The sequence below is a fragment of the Rhea americana genome, unplaced genomic scaffold (genome assembly GCF_003343005.1).
Source record: "Rhea americana isolate MKP2758 unplaced genomic scaffold, rheAme1 scaffold_58, whole genome shotgun sequence".
NCBI classification, from domain to species: domain Eukaryota; kingdom Metazoa; phylum Chordata; class Aves; order Rheiformes; family Rheidae; genus Rhea; species Rhea americana.
Genome location: NW_028186734.1, coordinates 4085754 through 4105917, shown reverse-complemented (window position 1 = coordinate 4105917; position 20164 = coordinate 4085754). Strand labels below are relative to the sequence as shown.

At 35.0% G+C, this 20164-nt stretch overlaps 1 protein-coding gene across 5 annotated transcripts in view; it reads left to right on the top strand.

The window, feature by feature from the left end:
* The first annotated feature begins 74 nt into the window (after positions 1–74).
* The window catches only part of ESCO1 (establishment of sister chromatid cohesion N-acetyltransferase 1), a 34641-nt gene continuing 14551 nt past the window's right edge, over positions 75–20164 (top strand). For 3 of the 5 annotated variants that reach the window (XR_014897605.1, XM_085319251.1, XM_085319254.1), the window contains exons 1-8: positions 75–92; positions 2681–2784; positions 2989–3187; positions 3771–5106; positions 5801–5912; positions 7281–7344; positions 10000–10114; positions 19098–19229. Coding sequence is in view for 4 of the 5 variants with exons in the window: in XM_085319251.1 (XP_085175377.1) it covers positions 2991–3187; positions 3771–5106; positions 5801–5912; positions 7281–7344; positions 10000–10114; positions 19098–19229 (1956 nt within the window). In the remaining variant the exon portion in view is untranslated. Of the gene's footprint in view, positions 93–556; positions 577–1732; positions 1754–2680; positions 2785–2988; positions 3188–3770; positions 5107–5800; positions 5913–7280; positions 7345–9999; positions 10115–19097; positions 19230–20164 lie in introns of those variants that run through there. The other 2 variants (XM_085319253.1, XM_085319252.1) reach the window with 2 other exon arrangements.

Below are 20164 nucleotides of genomic sequence, written 5' to 3'. Positions count from 1 at the left end.
AGAGCGCGCTCCCTCTCTCCCTCCCCCCCCTCCCCCGCCGCCCTGTTTGCCAATGGCTCCCGTCAGCTCCTCGCCGCGTCGCTCCGTGACCGGTAACGGCTGCTCGCGCGCAGAGTGCCTTCTCCCCCGCCTCGGCGCCGAGAGGCCGGCGTCTCCTCCTCGGGCCTGCCTCCGCCGGGCAGGGCCCGGGCTCGGGCCTGCCTGCTGCGGCCGCCGCCGTCCCTACGCTGGCTGTGGGAGTGTAGGCGCGATAAGCCTCTTCCTGAGCCCTCACGAGTGGGAGCTGGGGGGGGGGGAAGGTCGCCCTGCACTGCGTGGTTTCATCTTCTCCGCAGCCGCCGCTTTGGCCCCTCCGTGGCGCTCGCCTTGGCCTGAGGGAAGCCTGGCCGGGTTTAGGGACTCCCTGCCAGGCCTTSCTCTAGAAGGGTTGTCACGGTGGGGCGCTAAAGCGGATGACACTGGGCCGTGCATGCAGGCCTTCCCTATTCTTCCTTCCTCTTGAGTTTCGTCGTGGGCTCTCTCCTGGGAGTGAAAGCATGGGAGGTGTGCGAGTCTTCAGTGGCAGTCGGCCAGGAGGTTTGTGTGTGAGACCCCAAGGCTCTGTCAAGCAGTTGGGCCCTCAGTCTCATCAGAGACTTGGGGCTCATCCCTGCTTTGAGAATTTGAGGCTTTGGGAGTGGTGTGGTTCTATTTTTCCCTCTAGTTCTTGTGCCAAAACCTTTGATTAATGTGTAGTTTGTTCTCCCATTTCTTCTGTGTCTTTCCTTCTTTCTATAATCTGGCTTTTATTAGAGTGGACTTCTTCAGGACAGAAGCTGCCCCTTCTGGAACATCTAGCAAAATCCTTGTTCTGCTATGAAAAGTAGAAGTAGGATAGAAATAACAGTTAAGGAGSTAGTTCTGTTTGTCAGTGTATTTGTCAGTGTCCAGGAAGCAATACTGGCAAGTAAAGGTTTATCTTCTCAGATTTGTTCTTGAAAGTCTTTCTTGAATATACCTTATCACAGTGATAAGAGCGATAGTGACGTCTGTGTATGGCTGGGAAAAAAACAAGATCTGGTTGTATACAGTATATGTTATTTAGTTTTCAAATGATGAGTGTCAGTGGTATGCTGTGAACAGAGAAAACATAACAGGCTGTAGATTTATTCGGTGACTGTGGCTGTTACTTTCAAAGTGAATGGAAAACTTAAGGTGGCTGTACTGTGGCTGTGATTTATAATTTTTTATAATCTTTCACTAGTGGAAATGTATGGCTTTACTAAATGTCATGGAGCTTGTGACACATTAGAAGTAAGGTCCTGCCATTTCTTGTTATCTGCCCCTTATGGAGAGGTGTAGAATTTTTCATTAACTACAAAAAGTGCTGTTGAAGATTTCTTCTTTGTCTGAGTTACTTAGCTCCATCCCAGACCTGACACCCTCCTTGTGCAGCCTTTTTCCAGGGAAGAAGGCAGCATTGCTATCCAGAATTTGAGCCTAATCTGATTTGCATGATTAGAAGTGTCTTCATAAAAGGTTGGATAAACGATAAAAATATGTCTAAGGACAAATTTAAGCCCAAAACAATGGAAAAAACTGCACATATCTCTTTAATAATTATTCATTATCCAAGTGGAAAATATAGAAGTTTAATGCAGCTATCTTCCATATTGTTGGAGAAAWACATGCACGTTTGTCACGGCTAGTAGGCTCTATGTAGATTTAACAGAATGGAAATATCTGGCCTATGTTATGCAGCTGGTCATACCAGGTAATTTAAAGTTCCTGTTTGACCTTAAAATCTGTGAAGTTTAACATCGAATGAGTTACGATTGAGAATTAATGTATTTTAGTTACAGAAATTCTTCTTTGTCAGGCTATCTGTGGAATAAATTAACGTACAACTCTTAACCTAAAAAGGTGATACAGAAATTCTGAGCACTGAGTCTTCCAATAAAATTATTTTTTAAAAGATCACTGTTCAGTAAAGTTGTAATGTTATTACTTACATTGTAATACAAAAACAGCATCTTTGAATAAGAAAATTTAAAAGTACCAGAAGCCCTGGGTAGATGTGAAAGGTATGATCAACAGAATGCGTGAGACTTCCGACTGAGAATCTCTGCTGATTTTAGGACTCTTGTGCAGATTAATATCTGCATAATTAACATTTTTTCAGTTTTCTTCAAGACATCATCTTCTCTACTTACCTCTTATGTTTCAAAAATGCTACTTTCCAGGCTTTCCATCTCTGATTTGTAGTTTAAGTGGTATTAAAAGCAGCAGTTATAGGCAGCTGCTGATGTCCATGAAGCTCCGTAGTAACAGACACAAAACTTAGTAGAATCCAGTGAATTTATTTACTGTTTCTRTGAGACACAGGATTGATAACTGGCCCACTGTCTGCATACTCTTTTCTGGAAAATTGTAAAAGGCATAGAAACTTCCTTTGAAATGATASTATGTCTTATTGCTTCTTGACAGGTAAAAGAGGCTTAAGATAGCAAAATGGCAAAAATAATTGGATGTGGAAATAAAATTTGTAGATTCTTTTTTTAATTAATTATCAAAACTATAAAGATGAGCATTGAAGGGTTGGAAGAGGGTGGGAATGCTAAATGCAGAGGCTGAGAAGGAAGGTTATAAAGCAGAGTTTACTGCATCTAAATATTCTGTGAATATTTTATATTCTTTATAGGTGGCATGAAACGTCCCGTTCATAAACATATTCATAAGGAATGCTTTTGGCACACCTTGATAAGTTACTTTGGCCTAAACATCGATTGCCTCTTGTAAAAACCTGTAAGTAAAATAAATGTAGTTTGATTTTAAGAGTGCTTTGGTGATTTATTTTCTGATCATAGTTGGCAGGGTCTGACTGTAAAGGAAAAGTGAATATCAATTACCTTATTTTATAAAATGGGCTGATTTTCAGTTATAGTGACTGATGCTGTAACAACAGCTGACAAAGACCATAAAAGCTGGATAAATTATTGTGTTTTACAGAAATGGCAGCTCAGAAAAGGAAGTCTACGTTAGTGGAGCCTTCTGCTAAACGTCCAAAGCTGGATAAGAACAGCAAGCCATCATCAGCAAAGAAGGAGAAAGAGGTGTCAGATACAAAAAATGTCTCAAATAAATCAAAGTCAAATCAGTGCGCAGTGCAGGAGAAAATGGTACTCAAAACCTCAGTCAAATCAAACAGGTTAGTGCCAAAAAAATAAAAAGTTCTAGATTATCATCCTAGACTAAATCAGTGCAGAAACAATCTAAGCAGAGTGCATGTRAGTTAAAGATACAGTTAAATAGTGTCAGTGAGAAGATCAGCCTTAAAATCATTAAGTATGGTATCTTGTACGTGATCTTTCTCCAGAACCATGTTAATGTCTTGGATTCCAAAAAGGCATCTACAAAACAGTTTATGAAGGGCAAAGTAAATCTAATACTATACAAGCCAATATTTAAATTGAAAACAGGAAGTCTCAAAAATTAAAAACTGCTTGAGATATTAAAAAGCATTCATCTGAGACTCACAATTCAATCTTCCAATATGTAAAGAAAACCATTAAGCACTAGATTTCAGAGCACTGAGGTGGAAGTGAAGTCTCCTTAGACTGATTTGAGAGAAAATAGTTCTTCTATGAACATTGAAGGTGTAAATCTGGTAGACGTTTAGGGGCAGAGGTTAGTCAGAATGAGAAGACTTTTATGACTAATTTCTAATTATGACTAGTTTCTGATTATGACTAATTTCTGAGAGTTGAAAAATAATTGTTTGGATCTTTCAGTGACAATGCAAGTGAACCTGAATTAGGAACACGCATGACTACGAGATCATCAGGATTCAACTCAAATAATAAAACAACAGCTGACAAGAAGATCCAACAGCAGCCCAAATCTACCAAAAATAAGGAGGTATGCCAGAAGAAATCAGTGCAAGAAATTCCAAAATCAAAATGCATAATTGTGCCAAATGAGCCGGTAATGAGGAGATCACAGAGACTGCAGCAGTTAACACATGTGCCAGTAAGATCCCTGCGTAACAGAGAAGTTAAAGAAGAAAAAGTTTTGGAAGTTAAACAAAGCAGCCAGGCAAAAAGACATGYTCACAGTATTGGAGCAAAAGTGCTTAAACCTGCTAAAGAGAAAACAGAACAGAAAAACATGAAAATAAAGCCAAGCAGTAAGAGTGAAGATAAAGAAATAAAGGTAGAAGTGACCAGCTCTCTGAAAGAGAAAAGATGTAAAGCAGACAATAAAAATGATGCTTCCAGCAGCTTTCAACATAACCTTCAAGGGACACCGTTGTTTCTTGATCACAGTCTTGAGGAAGCTGAGAAAGAACAAATAGATCTTGTATCTCCAATTTCTAGCAATGCGAAGAAAATGGAAATGGGTTCTCTTAAGCCAAACGCTAAGACAGTAAATAAACAACAAATGCATCAGAATATAAAAAACGATATAAAAACAAAAATGGTTTCACAGCAATCTGTAAGTGAAACAGATCTGGGTGATCAACCAGAGAATGATGTGAAATTCARAAGGGTAAGCATTCTTGAACTTTGTGAAGAAATTGCAGGTGAGATTGAATCAGATACAGTAGAGGTGAAAAAGGATTCCCCTAATGCTGAGTACAGAAAAACAGAAGAAAATCATRGAGAACTACAGCTGCAACAAAATGAAATGCCTACTCAGAAAGAACCTAGTCAGACTACTCAATGCAAACGTTTTTTCCCTAGCAAAAAAGGAATGCCTGTCAAATGTACTCTGAATGGTAGAAGTAGCTCCTCAAACAAAAACTCTAAATGGACCAAAATTAAATTAATGAAAGCTAATAACATGAAGCAAAGTAACTTAAATTCTGCAAATGTCCCCAAGCTTCCTTTGTTAAAAGATTGCCCTAAAGTTACAGAAGCACAACTTTCCAGTGCAGAAGGCAAGTTGTCAGTAAGACTGTCTGAGAATAAAAGCACAACTTGTGTGCAGGAGAAATCAGACACTTCATCTGAAAGAATTAGACCTAAAGAAGAGACATTAGAAATAAAAGAACCTGCAAAGAGAGGTGTGGAAAATGGTTTGTTGCGTAATTTGACAAAACATTTTTCTGAGCCAACACCAGATGAGGTAAGTCATTTTAATTATGGTGTATGGTGGGAGGATGTTCAAAATCTGTTCTGTTTGCTGAGTGTGCTATGCTTAAGTGATTTGTTTTAACAATGACTTTATCTTATAGTAACTTCAGTTCTTCATTACAGGACCCCTTAATAGGGTTGACAGTAAGCTGGAAAATTAATCTATTCCAATTCTATTAACTAATGCCATTTTCTATTCCAAAGATACTACTAATTCCAAAGTTCAGTAGTTAATTAAAGTTTGATGGTTAAAATTTCCTGCTAGAGTTGAAGGTTGTACAGGTTCACACCTTTAGATAACACTTTTTGATGAGACTTTAAGCTTGCATAGGTATTCTGTTCTGAAAAATGATATTAAAAGAAATGAGAGGGAAAAGTGTTCTCTACCTGAATAAGCTTCAATTAAAATTTAGGATCTTAAGGGCAAAGGAGCTCTTTAGAAAGTTCTTGTACAACTTTACATATAAAATGAAAAAATCTGTTTTTTTTCTAAATTAATATCAGAAATATCAATATAGGCTAGCTAATCAGTAACATTTTCTTTGCTTAAAATGATGTAGGAGTTGGAAAATTGATGCTGTATTCAGAATTTTAATACTAAATTAACTGAGTGTTTTAGATAACAGATCAGAGACATTTGGGGTTTTTTATTATTATTTAAATCTAATGTTTCCTGTTTTACTTAGAACTTTAGCTTGCATTTGGAATCAAGTCCAGAAAGCTCTCCAGTAAAGTATCTTACAGCTCCTAAACCCCTGAAACAACTAAAAAAAGAATCTGAAGAAAGTGAACATCAAGGTAATAGTTTATTAATAATTTTTCCTCCTTTTCTGATCAGTAATATTAAAAGAATAAGCCTGCCTTTCAAAGATGTGTGGGGTTCAGGGATTTTCTTTGTTTTTTCTCTTACAGAATAAGGTACAGTGGGTGTGGAACTAAACTTCAGCGATTAAGTTTGTTCACTGGAATTTTCATATTTTTTTGTGTGTGTCACCACCACCCCTCTTAGCCACTTTAGTGGCAGAGAATATGCCTTTATTTCTGGGATGATTAGTGAGAGTGAGAGAGAATTGTTTTTCTTTCCAGCTCTCCTTTTGGTGCTTATATCTTTTGCTTAGAATCTTTTGTATTCCATTTCTTTTTTTTTTCTCCCTAAACTTCTCACATGAAAAGTTTAATGCTTCATGGTTACATCTGAGTAAAAGTGGAACAAAAAAAAAGAACTTCACTTTTCCTTGTGGTAAAATAATAAACTTAATCATTTTTCAGTTTGGTTCTTCTCTTGCATCCTGTTTTCTGTTAGAGATTGCCTTTGATTACCATTTTCTTGGAATAGCTATCTCTATCTTTCTTTTGAATACTTCTGGTTGGCTTGACCAAATTATGGATTGAGTAATCACTCCCCTGGTTTTATTATGTATTCTTCATTCATCAGTCAGTGAATGCTGTTTGTTTGTTTCGTTTGTCAAACCTTGTGATCAATGTGATGTGAATATTTTGGGTTAAGTAAAGATTTAAGTCTGTGTTTAACTAAGAAATACTATAATTAGATCACATCATAATTAGAACACATCTTTTTGTTGACTTCCCTGTTGATAATTTCATCCATTTGGTTCTCATTCTTTCTCAATTATTTTGGAAAATCAGATCTTGAAGATAGTCAGCTCTAAAAAAATCTCTACAATAGCAGTAAAAGTAGAAATATTTTGTAAAGGGACAAAGTACTCTAACAGTACTGTTAGAGAATGTAAAAAATGTTTTTTCTTTCGTCTTTCCGTGATGGAGTCTCTTTCTAATGCATTGCAGAGCGTACCTCAATTAGAACGGATACTATCTATTTATGATTTTAATGTTACAYATGGGGAGGTATTTCTATGGATATCAGTATGAACAAATTTAAACTACTGTTTAGTTTCACTACTGCCCTGTTTAGTTGCTGGCAAACTGCTCTGCAAGACAGCAGTGGAAATGTTATAGAAAATGGCATATGTTTTTTAAGTATGGATGGAGAAACATCTGAATACTGCATCAAAGTTGCCTCTGTTGTCTATGAGCAAATAACATCATCATCTTGAATATATTTTTGCAAAATACTCTTCATGTAGTTCATGCTTCCTTTGCAACTAAAAGCTGTATAATGAAATCATAACATTTGATTGATCGTAGATTTGGCTCCCAAGCAGTTGACACAGAGTTTGCTTACAAATCAAACTTCTGAGACTGAGAACAGGTATGATATTTCATGTATTATGAAATCACACTAACCTTTCATAGAGTTACGAGTTTTTGTTATAAGACTGACTGTTCTCTTTTCTTCTGATCTCAACTTCTAGTTTCAAGTGACTTGTCTTTTATGAGGAGGTTTTCATTTTACCAGTTATTAAGGGATGTTTTTATTTTAAGAAAATTGTTTGTAACTGCACATTCATTTTAAAAGGTAAAATTTAGCAAAGTTGGGAAAATATTTCTAATTGTTTCTTCCCCGAATCAGATGGTAACGAGAAAGTTTGGAAAGGATTACAAACTGATTTTCACCTAATGAATTATTTCACCTGTTTCTTGAAGGCTTCTGTAAAACATAGTAGTCTTGTAGGTACGAACATTTTTTTAGATAAGGGAAGAGAAGACTTAATTTGTGATTGTTCTGTGATTGCTGTAAAACCAGAGTTCAGTGCTCTTAGAAAGTCAGCCACCATATACAAAATAAACGTTTTTACTACTGACAGATCAAGTTGACATTTTATTCTTGATCATGTTGACTGTTGTAGTTCTGGACTAATTCTGATGTAGTGTCTGGTTTTAGCTAATGTCATACTAAAGACAGTTTCTTCATACCTGGAATCTCAAACAGCAGTATAGTTGGCACGGTGTTAGTATATTGTTACTGTTTTTTACAGTCACAATGAAGACAAGAAAAAAAAGATTTTGCAGTTCATTTTCAGTACTTCAGGATTGGTAATCTGGCCTCAGATGAATAACCAGACCTTTTGTACATATTGAAAAACTCCACTGTTATGAAAGTTCACAGAGAATGGGGAGTAAGGTAGATGTAAACCTATTTAAATTAGTATTTTTAGATTTTCAATAGTTACTACATTAACTTTTTGACTTTACATATTTTATTCTTAACTTCAGAGAACTTTATGGCATATATTCAAATGTATTACACTTACTGGCTGATCAAACCCATATTACCTTACTATTATTTGGATATATTTTTGTCTTCTGAGAGCTTTCTTACCCCGCTTCATACGTGCTGCCATAATTTATCCAAGAATTAAACCATTGTTCTGTCTGTGGCACTCTTGCCATAACAGAGTATAACATGCATATGTATAATGTAGCTCTTGTAAGAAAAGGTAGCAATAGAAAAGAACAAACCTTTAAAGTAGTTACTTAATTCACTTTTTGGAGGTATGCGATAAGAGAAAAATCTCTAATTTAGCACAAAAAAAAAAAGCTGTTCTAAAAATATCTGGTAAAAGTTACTGAWTTAACCATGCTACATGTATTATGGCAGCTATTACAACTGGATACTTGCTCTGATGTGTTTGGTTTGCTTATAACCCGAAAATATGCAATTGTCTACTTGAAATAAGAGTATTTTATTTGTGTATTTTGTTTTAGTGGTCTCTACCAGTTTTATCCCTAAGCTTCAATTCTTAATGTAATTTTTCCTTCTGAATATAGTAGCAATTCATAGAATAGCTCTTCTGTTGATGTATATAGTACTTTCCAGTCAGTTAAGGTAAGGGAAGACTTTAACTGATAGAGATTTCGGTGCTATCCATCCATCTGTTCCTTAGGTTCTCTTCTCATTCCCTCTTTCCTTTTTCACTCTCAGCAATAATCAGATGTTACTTTAGAGACCATGAGTGCAGATGAGGCCAAAGGATAGTGTTAACCAAATGTGATTGTGGGTGACCAGTTTTGCAGCAGCCATTTTCTTCCTTTGTGGTCCTTAAGTAAAGTGAGAACAGAAACTTTTTAAGTTGTCAGAACTCTTACCTATCTTTGTCTCTTTTCAGACCATGAGTGTTCTTGCTGAAAGATTGTAGTGTACAGTTTTATTGCATGCAAAACATGGTGTGATTTTATTATTGTTATTTTATTTGAATTCTCTTTTCTCAAAAATAAATCCATTGTGGGCTGTTAAGTCCAAGTCCACCTCTGGATCAGGAAGTCCTAGAATTGCAAATTATTAAGTGGTCAGAGAGTATTTTGGGACACACTACTACATGTTTTTCTATTCTCTTTCCCGGCAGCTTGCTTGTGGCCACTGTCTTGGCAGACCTTTGGTTTGATCTGGTGTATCTGTTTTTCTGGTTCACAACAACACATTGAAGTACTGAATTGTAACTTAAGAAATGAAAATATACATTTTATAATCTTCAGATAATATATTTGAGCTGAGCTTGAAAGATTTTATGGCATTTGTTTTCCTTTGTCCAATTATATTTATGAGAATATTCACATGGTCTGCTTTAGCAGTCTGATGTGTGATACCTGAAACTAGAAACCTAAACTTTGTGTGGGAAAGGTAGGATTAGGCACTGTCAGTCATGCTCTGAAAATGCCTCAGTTAGGTGCCTGAGTTAATTGAAGCAGCTAATCTACCTCACTTGGTTTAAAATTTTTTTTTCTTTTTTTCTTTTTTTTTCCTTGTAATTAAGCTAGTTGCATACTCTTTTTTTTTTGGTTAATTCTCTTATTCACCAATTTTTCCAGTTTAATTACAAATTAAAATACGTAGGACCATGTTTTGGGTAACTAACTTGGATTTGCATCTCCTTGAAGTTTACTTAAGTTAATCACAAAGACTTTAAGTATCTTAAGATAAGTCTGAACAGTCCTTTTCTAACATGAAATGTATTTGTATTTCAAGGGTTCCTTTGTCAAGTTCTTCATTAGCATCAAAGTGCAGTAACTTCCTACCATCTGAGGAGCATATTCAAAAGTTAAAAGAAGCAGGGAAAGATGGTGATAAGCAGCTGATCATAGTAAGTACTATCTTTTGTAAGGTCTATGGTTTCTCAAGAAATTTACTTTTGATTTAGTAGTGCTACATCTTTAGAAACTTGTTTAAAAATCATTAGTTGTGCATACCAYTACTGTTGTTGTAAATGATCAGTAAGAGCAGAACACTTCCTTACTTGTCATTCAGTATTGAKGGAAGAAGTAATAGCAGACTGGCTTAAATTTAAAGCTAATTCTTGTTAAATATTAAAACAAATATATGTGCTTTTGGAAGAGGCTGACCATTCAGTCAAAATATAGGTCTTTTAGGGAGAATGAAAAAGACATGGGAAGAAACTTGCGTTTGCTTATGTGCAAAACCTCTGTTTCTTAAAACTTCAGAATTATATGAGGGAAGTGTATCTGGCAGATTGTGTGCAAAATTGATAGGAATGGGTTTATCCTTTCATCACTAGAATATATGTTGTTTTGAGATGAAGATTTTTTTTCCTGTGCGTTCCCTTTTTTCATCATAATATATAAGCAACAGTGATAGTTTAATTTCTTTGTTTTTATCATTATTTGCTATTAGCTACCAAATGCAGGTACTACTTTCAAAAAAAAAAATGCAAAATGAGTAGTCAGTGTTCTATCTTGCAGGATCACACAACTTGATAGTGAAACTTTTTAAAATAATCCACACACCAGATAATCCACAACAAATCAAAGACTGGAGTAAGGGAGCTACAAAGGGAGAGAAATCCAAGTTATTAGGAAAGAGGATTCTGCAGTAAGCTTCTTAATAAGTTGCCTTTCTTACCTGTGTATCTGGTGGTCTTGCTAAACTGCAAATTCTTATGCAAATACTAACTAAAAGAGAAAAAGTTGAAATTTGAGTGCTCTCTTATATCCATACTTCAGAGCTTTTGAGAAATAAATTGATAGTATATCATTTTCCCTAAATCTCTAAAATGTGTAAAGAAAACAAATCTGRCACTTGAGTTCTTAGACAGCAGGGTGGTAAATGGTGTTTATGATTGATAGCTCAAATTTACTAAGTATTTTAGCTATTGCCTCTTTAAATCTCGTTTTACCAACAGCAGTAAAATGCCATGGTTAAGTGTCTTGACTTTATTAACAGGACTATAAGAATGCTCCCTTTCATTTCAGTAAAGATGACTTGATTTTTGGTCATACAGTAGTAGAGCTTGACTGAACAGTATCTAGGACTTCTGACAAGAAGAAATGCATAACTTTGCTAAGCTACTGAAGAGAGGATATGTAGTTCTGATCTACAGTACTCATACAAATAGCCTTTCTGCAACTTACTGTGTTAGTAGTAGTCTTTTGCACTCCTCTCTCAGGCTGAAAAATACTTTTTTCCTCCATGCGCTCCCTTTTCAACAATGAAAGTTTTAAGTTATTCATATAGCAAGATTTTAGAATGTAAAGAATGAATCATCAATGAAGAGCACTAGGAAAAATAGAAGAGACTTAGTGTCTTGGGTTTTGTATGTGTTTTTGGTAAAAGCAACTTAGCAGCATATTTCATTTTAAATGTGAAAGTTACACCCTGGTAGTATTTCAGCACTATGTACAGATCAAATTCACTTTGACTTCTGTTGAGWTCTGGGTAGACTTACTATTCTGTCAGAGGGGTATTTTGGCCTGTAGTTTACTTTAAGAGGCCAGTGGGTATGGTAATGGTCTGATACTTGTTTTACATGGGAGAAAAGCTAGTTTAGCATTGTCAAAGTATGTAGAGGAACTCAAATATTTGTTAATCCATTTGGTGAATGTGAAATCTTTGAGTACTGTGGAAAGAAGACATGGTTATCTCTAGAATAGTTTGTACTAGTATCTTGAGGGGGAAAAACTGACTTGTGCTAAACTTTGCTCCAAAAAGAGTGAGGTTTCAATATATGCAATAAAATACAGTGTATTTTGTAATTAAGAGTGCTGTTTTGCAAATCCATGGTGAATTTCTTAAATGTTGACTCTGAATGGCTGCACACTTTATTTTCTGTTTTTTGAGAAAATATTTTCAAAGGTGCTTTTGTTTTTCTGCAATGATGCTTTGAGAAGAGAGACAAAAGAAGATTCATGTTTTAAAAACTGTTCTGCTTAAAACTTCTATACCAAGAGCAGCCTTACTATATGCAGCAGAATCACTTAAATTAGCATTTATAGTGTCTATAAATAATTTTATAGTTAATACAGCATATCAGAAACTTCAAAGAAGAATGGTTTCTAACCATTAAGAGAAGCATTTTCATTATTCTTCCTTACCTTGAACGAAGTTGGGAAGTTGTATTTTTATTCTTAACTTGAAACATTTACTCTTTGATACACTTGTTTAAAAAATGAAATATCTGAAAGTTGCCGTTTGGAGTTCTCTACTGTGAGACCTGGTTCTCTTCGGTATTTTTCAAGCCTGTCCCTCTCAATGCATGTCAAAAGTCCTTTTYCAGCTGTCAGGAGGGGAGGAGAAGTGGGCCAAGTTTGACTGTCTGCATGTTGTACCATCTTTATTTTCATTTAAGGTGGAAATGCGTGGTGCTCTTTTGTTATTAAATCAGTCCTTTTAATTGTCTTTGCAGTGCCCGAGGCTCTGAATTTGAGATGTTGCAAATACTGTCTGTGTATTCTGACCTTTTAACTTTCTAAGCTATATTTAKATAGAAGTGTTACAGTGAAACTAGTATTTTCTCCCTAATATGCTTTGTTTTTTATATTTGGATCATGAAGATGTATTTTACCTTCCTTCTGCTCCTGTATGATAGTTAATAGTGAACAGATTTGTTTCCTATTTTTCTTAAGTAATACAATCTTTAGCAAGCTTTACTTGCTAAATAAGGCATGAATCTTGCATTTGGAAGTTTAGYTGTTTGACCACATCAGAAGTACAGTAATGCAGCTTCTTTTTGTAGAATATTTCGTAGCTGTACTTGCACTGTTTTTCTTCCTGATACTTAATTATCTGAGCACCTTTCAAACATATTGAATTATCTTCGTTTTATAGAGGTAGAACTAAGACAAAACATGAGTCCTTTCTGTGTTCTTCAGATTTGCTTGTTCCTGCGTATCTTGAACAATACGCCTCTGAGTGTGGAACTTYAGCTGAAAGCAGCGAGGAATCAAATTGCACTTTGTAAAACCCACTGTAGCAGGAGACAGTAGTGTTCAAAGTGATGTCCAAAGACTGATTACTGAGCTAGGAGGATATGATCTGTTTTTATGAAGGAAAGAAATTCAGATCAAGGTCAAAAAAGATTTTTATGTTCCAAATCCCTCACTTGCTGTTTAGAGAGGTAGTCTGTTCTGAAAATGTACAAACTCTACCATCTTACACTGTTTAAGTAGTGAATGTTCAGTCGATAGACTGACAGATTACATGAACTTCTGTATTGGAAGTTTTGTAGAATAATGCGTCAAAATAGTTTTTAGATGCATACTTTTGAACTACTTGAACCTAATGTGGAAATACAAGAACCTGAACATGAAATTCTGTTCCATAAACTTCTGAATTTGAGAGAACTATAAAATGYGCAAAGTATACGCTTTAAATTTTCACAAAATGAGATGTGCTTTATGTCCAAGACAAGGAAAGTTTGTTGTTCACTTGTTTTGCTTTTTGTAAAATTCTAGTTACTTACAAGATCTCAGACAAAATTTTTGTTGTAACAATGTGAACAACTAAAAACACTAATGTGACAAAAGAATGTTTTAAGTAGTGACCTTGAGGTATCTATGTACTTCTTCCATTTTATGCAACTAATGAGATGTGCTCTTTGGAAGATTTAGCTGGTCTTTTGAAAGTAATACTCATCAGTTTTAGGGAAGAACTTGTAAAGAGAATGAACGGAGAAGACAAATCATTGAAGTGATAAAAAGATAGTATAGGATTACAGAAATTTTTCTACCTTTTCTGGAGATCTGCTTAGGTGGGAGGAAAAATGGTGAAATGTAGATGATCTTTATGAGTATCAGCAAGTGCATAGATCAGAATTGCATGATGAAAAATGTTTTTTTTACTTCTGAAGTTTGAGTTGGTGCTYTATGTGAAAGTTATGTGCAGACTAACTCAGTTTACATATTTGGATATCATGTTTGAATTGCTACTTACATATATATTAGTTAAATTTGAATGTAGTCACCTGTTTGACTGAAATAAGCAATACATGAAAGAAATACTTTGAGCTAAAGCCACAGGCCTCAATGAAATTAGTAAAACAAGCATAAAAGTGATTTCTTATACAATCTTCTTCAGATTCATAATGGGCTATTCAAGTTGTTTGTTTTTCCTTCCTTAAACTGATGTAATCCAATTGGCAGTTTCTCCAGAGAAATGGAGAATAGTTTTTGGGCAATATTTTGTTGTTCACATTAGTTAAATACTGCCTGGTTTTGGTTTTGATTTTTTCCCTAATACCCCAGCAAGAACAAAGCAATGGCAACTGCTTAAGTGATTGGGGAGAGAGTTCGGTAGTTCATCTGAGAGAAATTCCTCTTCCTTACTTTCCACACAGATCTTGCCCTTTGGAACAGCTTTGTTTTTTAGTAGGGCAGTAGCAGATACACTTTCTTCTCATTCTTTCCCATTTCTACTCCACAGCAGCAGCCTAGCTTTCTCTAGCAAATTCATATGGGTTGATGGCTTTGTCCTGAAGGTGAGATTGTGGAGACCTAAAACCAGAATTCAAGCACGAGGGCTGCTGATACTAGATCACTCTGTGATATACTTGAATTACATATTTTTATACATATTGAACTGATTGGTCATTCATAGGGTCAATATTGTATTGATTTGGTTTTTAACTTTATTTTTTTTTCATACTGTTTTAGTTAATGACCAGCAAGGGCATTAATTTCCTGATGGATAATGATTGTCCACTTTTAATTTTTCAAATGTCAAATAAGATAAGTTACATCACAGTTCTGCAAGTTCTAAATAGATTTGTATCCTCTTGCTAAAATAACTTTTCAGGAAGATGGGTATTGGTGATACCGGTTGTTTGTTTGTTTGTTAACTTTTGTTAAATTCGACATACCACAGTCTTCATTTTTGAGGTGAAACTTGTTTTTGAGTTGGATCATGTCTTCTGATCCTCCTAGTCAGCAAGGGGATTCACCCATCCGGTTTGATTTTRAATCCTTTTTTTGATGAAATGGCATTCTTTGACTTTCTCATTTTTTGTAGAGATCTCAAAAATCTTTGTGGTGTTTCTTCCTGCTCTTCTCCATTGTATTTATTTTCTACCCTGCCTATTTTTATGGCTGGGTTTTATTCTCTGCTCTATCAGAAGACTAGAGGAAAAAAAAAATCTTCCTCTGACTATCACTAGGTAATCAAGAAGGAGGTGACCTAACCTGTGCCTGTAACAAAGGCCCTTTTCATCTCCTACAGAGGCACCAAATGCCTTTTTTGCTTGCAGGACTCCTTATTCTACATATGGAGGATCAGCAGACATGCACCTTCTCAAAGAAGAGACCTTGGTAAGACTTTWCTTTCTGTCTAACACAGAATTAAGAAACCCTTCTGTAGTTTAAGACAACATTGTTACAACAGCCGATTACAATTAGCCTTGAAAGAGTGGATCTCAAAGTTGTCTCTCCCATGCTCATGTTAATGAGGGCTGCCTGATATATTGAGAATGTTTAATTGCTCTCACTCGCAGAATTTGCTTTGTAAATAAAGGTATCCTTGCTTTTTTGCTCAGAAAAAATGAGGTTTAAATTAAGACAGTTTTCAGCCTGCAATCTCACATTTTCTCATATAGTGCTCTGTAGAGAAAAAACTTTCCCTGTCAATTATGAGAGTCAAATTTCTTATATCTTTCTATAATTCTGACAAGATGACACTTTATACTTTAGTACCCAGTGGGCATCAGTTTGAAGCTAAATCAAGCTAAATTAAAATGAAGAAATATTGAAATTAAATTTCAAAAGTATGTATTGTTTTTTCTAAAATTCTAGTTTTAGAAGGTTTTATTTATCCTCTTATGATGCTTGAGGGTTTTTTTCTTTTGATTTTGTTTTGTTTGTTTTGTTTTCCCCTATTAGAGAGGACTGGCATCATTGAACACAGTATTGTTTGGGAACACTTTTTCTCTCTCAATGCATGTCCTTTTCCTTTTTGCTTATGTAATGATGTTATGTTAAAAATAGTCAGGTTCTTTAGATGTTGTCATAAAATACTGTATTCTGTATTATTCCTGACTGTATTTTGCATGTCCTGGGTTTGTACTGTAGCGTCTGCTTTGGATTTATTGTGTTTTTTTGTTTTTTGTCTGAAGCATGATGTGTTGTGCTGTGTATTTGAAATAGCACTTTAGTAATGCAAAAAGGCTATCATCTGTGTTACCCTCAGGAATTTGTAAACTGCGGGTTTTTTTTTATTATTGTTTTTTGCAGGGAGAAGTTGGTAATACAGTACACTACTTCTAGTAATCATATAACAGATTTTTAACAACCTGTAGTGTGTAGCATATTGATATTACTATCTTCACATGCTGTGTCAATGAAATGAAACAACAACACACAAAAAAAAGCCAGATACCAGCAACATGCAAGAAACTGTAAAATRTATTATGGCAATAGTATTCCAGGGAAATAATCTATTCTTGGAGACTTGCTAAACAGAATATGAGTTGACAAAGCAAGATGGGATGAGCTAAGGAGCCTGACAACTTTGAGGCTATTCTTCCCCCTAATTTATTGAATACTTTCGTAGGTAGATTTTTTTTTGACTTGAGATTTAACTTCTGAATCGTTTGAACAGGAATTTGTTTTGTGAGACTTAACTACAGTGCTAATATATACTAAATATTTTAATTGCTTAATGTAGCTGATTTCAAAATTTACATGTCGTCTTTTTCAAAGTATACTGCAAGCATCAAAGTAGTTACTCCCTCCCCTCGCCCCCAATCTGTCTACCCTAAACACTGGGATATGTTCTTCATCTTCAGTTCAGTAGGGATCTTAAGGTAATCATCATGCATCCTTCCTCCTGAACTGCCTTTTTTTCTTTTCTCATATATAAACCATTGAAATGCAGCGTATTTTATTTGCCAGATTGGCAGCTTGTTTTGAACTATGTTGCTGCTTTAAAGAAAGACTGAAGGTAGAATAAAATACGTTAGTTTTGATTTTTACACCTTTGGAAACCTCATCTTTTGCTGACTTTGCAAACCTTTTTGTAGAGATTTTTTTTTCCTTCCTTTGGAGAGCTAGTGTACTCTTGTTTTGCCTTCTGTATGCAACAGGAATGTATAAATTGACATAYGAATAATAGAGCAGTGACTTCAGATTCAACTTATGTCTTCTTCCTGAGTTCAATGTATGTGCTCTTAAAGAGAAGTTAGAGTCTTTGAAATTGTGTGGCCCAAACAGTTGCACCTGTGTTCTCTTGGAAAAGAAACCAGTATCTGCRTGTTGGGCTTCACTAATGACAGCTTGAAATAAGTTGCTATTGTATGGAGAACTGAGCTGTCATCTAGATTTTAGATGTACTTAAGCATATCTTTGAAGATGTAAGAAGTGATTTGTAAGCATCTTGCTGTGTTGCAAAATGTTTTTTCCTGTAAAGTAGACTTCTTGAGTATGAATATCTTGGGTATTAAAAAACAAATTTAAATGGTTTGTTTTCACRCAGTTTGTGCACATGCGATTTGTGCACTCAAATCTGTTCCATAAAACAACTCAGGTTTTCTTTTGCTTATCTAGTAACCTGTTTTACAGTATAAAATAACTTCTTGTTTTTGTGTTACCTGTGTAATGTGTTAAAATAGATCAAAAATGGCATTAAGTGTTGCTTATATAAACTCTTATTTCCGAGTGTAGTTAGACCATTTGCCATAACATAAAACATGCCTTTTTGGCTGGAGACTTCAGTCTAACTGATACTCCTGCTTTTTGCAAGAGACTTTTGAGACTTTCTGTGAATTAATTGAAATGAAAGAAATGCCTGCACTTGACATTCCATTCTTTATTAGGCACTGATTCCTCAGTCTGTGCATACTTCCTAATTAATAACACTGTTTTAACGAATAAATTGCAAAGCAATATGTAGTGAATAGCAGCCTTAATTTGATAATGTTTGCTTATAGAATAGGAGGCTAACCTACAGAGTCAAGAGTAAAATGAAAGTCTTCTATTTGTATTGTACCTGCTGGCAAGTATCTGAAAAATAAGTTATGAATGCCATGCAAATGAGATAGCACATAAAATATGATAGTTAACTGTTCAGGTTTGTGATTAGGAGTTCAGATGTAAGTCTTCAGAGTATATTGAGTAAGAAGCTTTCAGTCAGTAGAACTTCCATAAAAGAGTGAAGTGAGAAATATAAAATCAGTGCCTTAAAATACTTGGTGTAACTGATTTTCATAAAGGTCTAAAATATCATCATCAACCATTGCAGATGTACTGTGAGCCTTATGATTATTTCTGTAACTTTTGTTTTGTATGGTGTTCTTTCAAACATTCAGGAAGACATGACTTGCGACCAAGAAACTCAAAATCAGAGGACAGATGTCAGTATAAAAATAGGAAAGAGGGAAAACCATATATAGTGGGATTTTATTCTATTTATTTATTTATTTATTTTGTATAAGATGATTTTTGTATAAGATGATTAACTTCAGATAGTTTAGAAAGGAAGATTTGTGTGTGTGTGTGTGTGTGTGTGTGTGTGTGTAAAATAAGATAAGTCATTTGTTCTCCTGGTACTGTGTTCATAACTAAAGTGATGAGGAGCGTGTCTACTTTTGTTGTTCAGTAGCTTGCTCTGTAATACACATGCCTCTTAAGGCTGTGCAGGTTTTTTACGGTGAAATTCTAAATTTTTTATTTATTCCTTCTCTCTCCCTCCGTTTTAGCCTTCATCTTGAGTCTACAGAAGACCAATTATAAAAGGCATATCTAACTAGATGAAAGTTCTGTTGAGCTGCATTTATTGTGCTTATTGTGCTTAAAATTGAACAAGTCCTTTTTTACCTTTCCTCYCCTCCCTCCCCCATCTTTTAATAGGATGCAGGGCAGAAGAGATTTGGTGCTATTTCCTGTAATATTTGTGGAATGCTCTATACTGCATCAAATCCAGAGGATGAAACCCAACATCTGCTATTTCATAACCAGTTCATAAGTGCTGTAAAATATGTGGTAAGAAAGCTTTATTTTTTTAAACAAATAAGTATGATCTTTTACTTACTGTGTACTAATTATAATTTGTATTACATTAAGTCATGTTTTAATATCACAGTAGGCAACAAATCAATTGTTAGAAATAAATGGTTACAAGAGCCATAATAGACAAGCTATATGTCACTTATAATCAGTAGGATTGTGGTGCTTCATTTTCATTGTATTCTTTCTGTTACATTTCCTTAATTTTTTGGGAGGAGGGAGGGCTCGATAACAGGATAGAAGTAATATCACTGTTTTGAAAGTGCTAAATACAATTTTCAGTATAATTGGTGTTATGCAGTGGTTGATACAATAGCCAGATACAGAGCTGACCATTTTCTGTGTAATATTACAGGACTTTTAAATTACTTAATTGTTTGTAATTCAAAGAGAGACTGTGTAGTAGTCCTGTTGATATAACATTATAGTATTTTAAAAATTTGACGAATTTATAGTATGATTGTAACATTTAAATACAAAATTCAAATTGTTATTCCATACTTTCCTTATGTTCAAAAGCTGGGTATATCTCTCGTATTAAAGCTCAGTTTTGAAAAACTGTACAGTTATAAGTATATTGTAAAATCAGCTACTTTATACTAGCTGGTATTACAAGACTTACAGGAAATACTTGTTTACAATTCTGAAATGCAGAACAGAATCCGCAAAGTCTATTTTCTTTATCACACATGTTACCTTCAGTACTCTACACTCGAGTAGATAAGACCTCCAGGATAACTGAACTGAGGCCACTAATTCATTTCACGTAGATACCAAATGGTGGTTGGGCTACTGTTAAATCCTAAGCACAATATTATCCCATGGTTTATAAATACAAAGATGCATCTTCATAGGTAATATCTTTGAAACCATATGGTAAATAGTTTTAGTATCCGTTCTGTTCTTAGTTA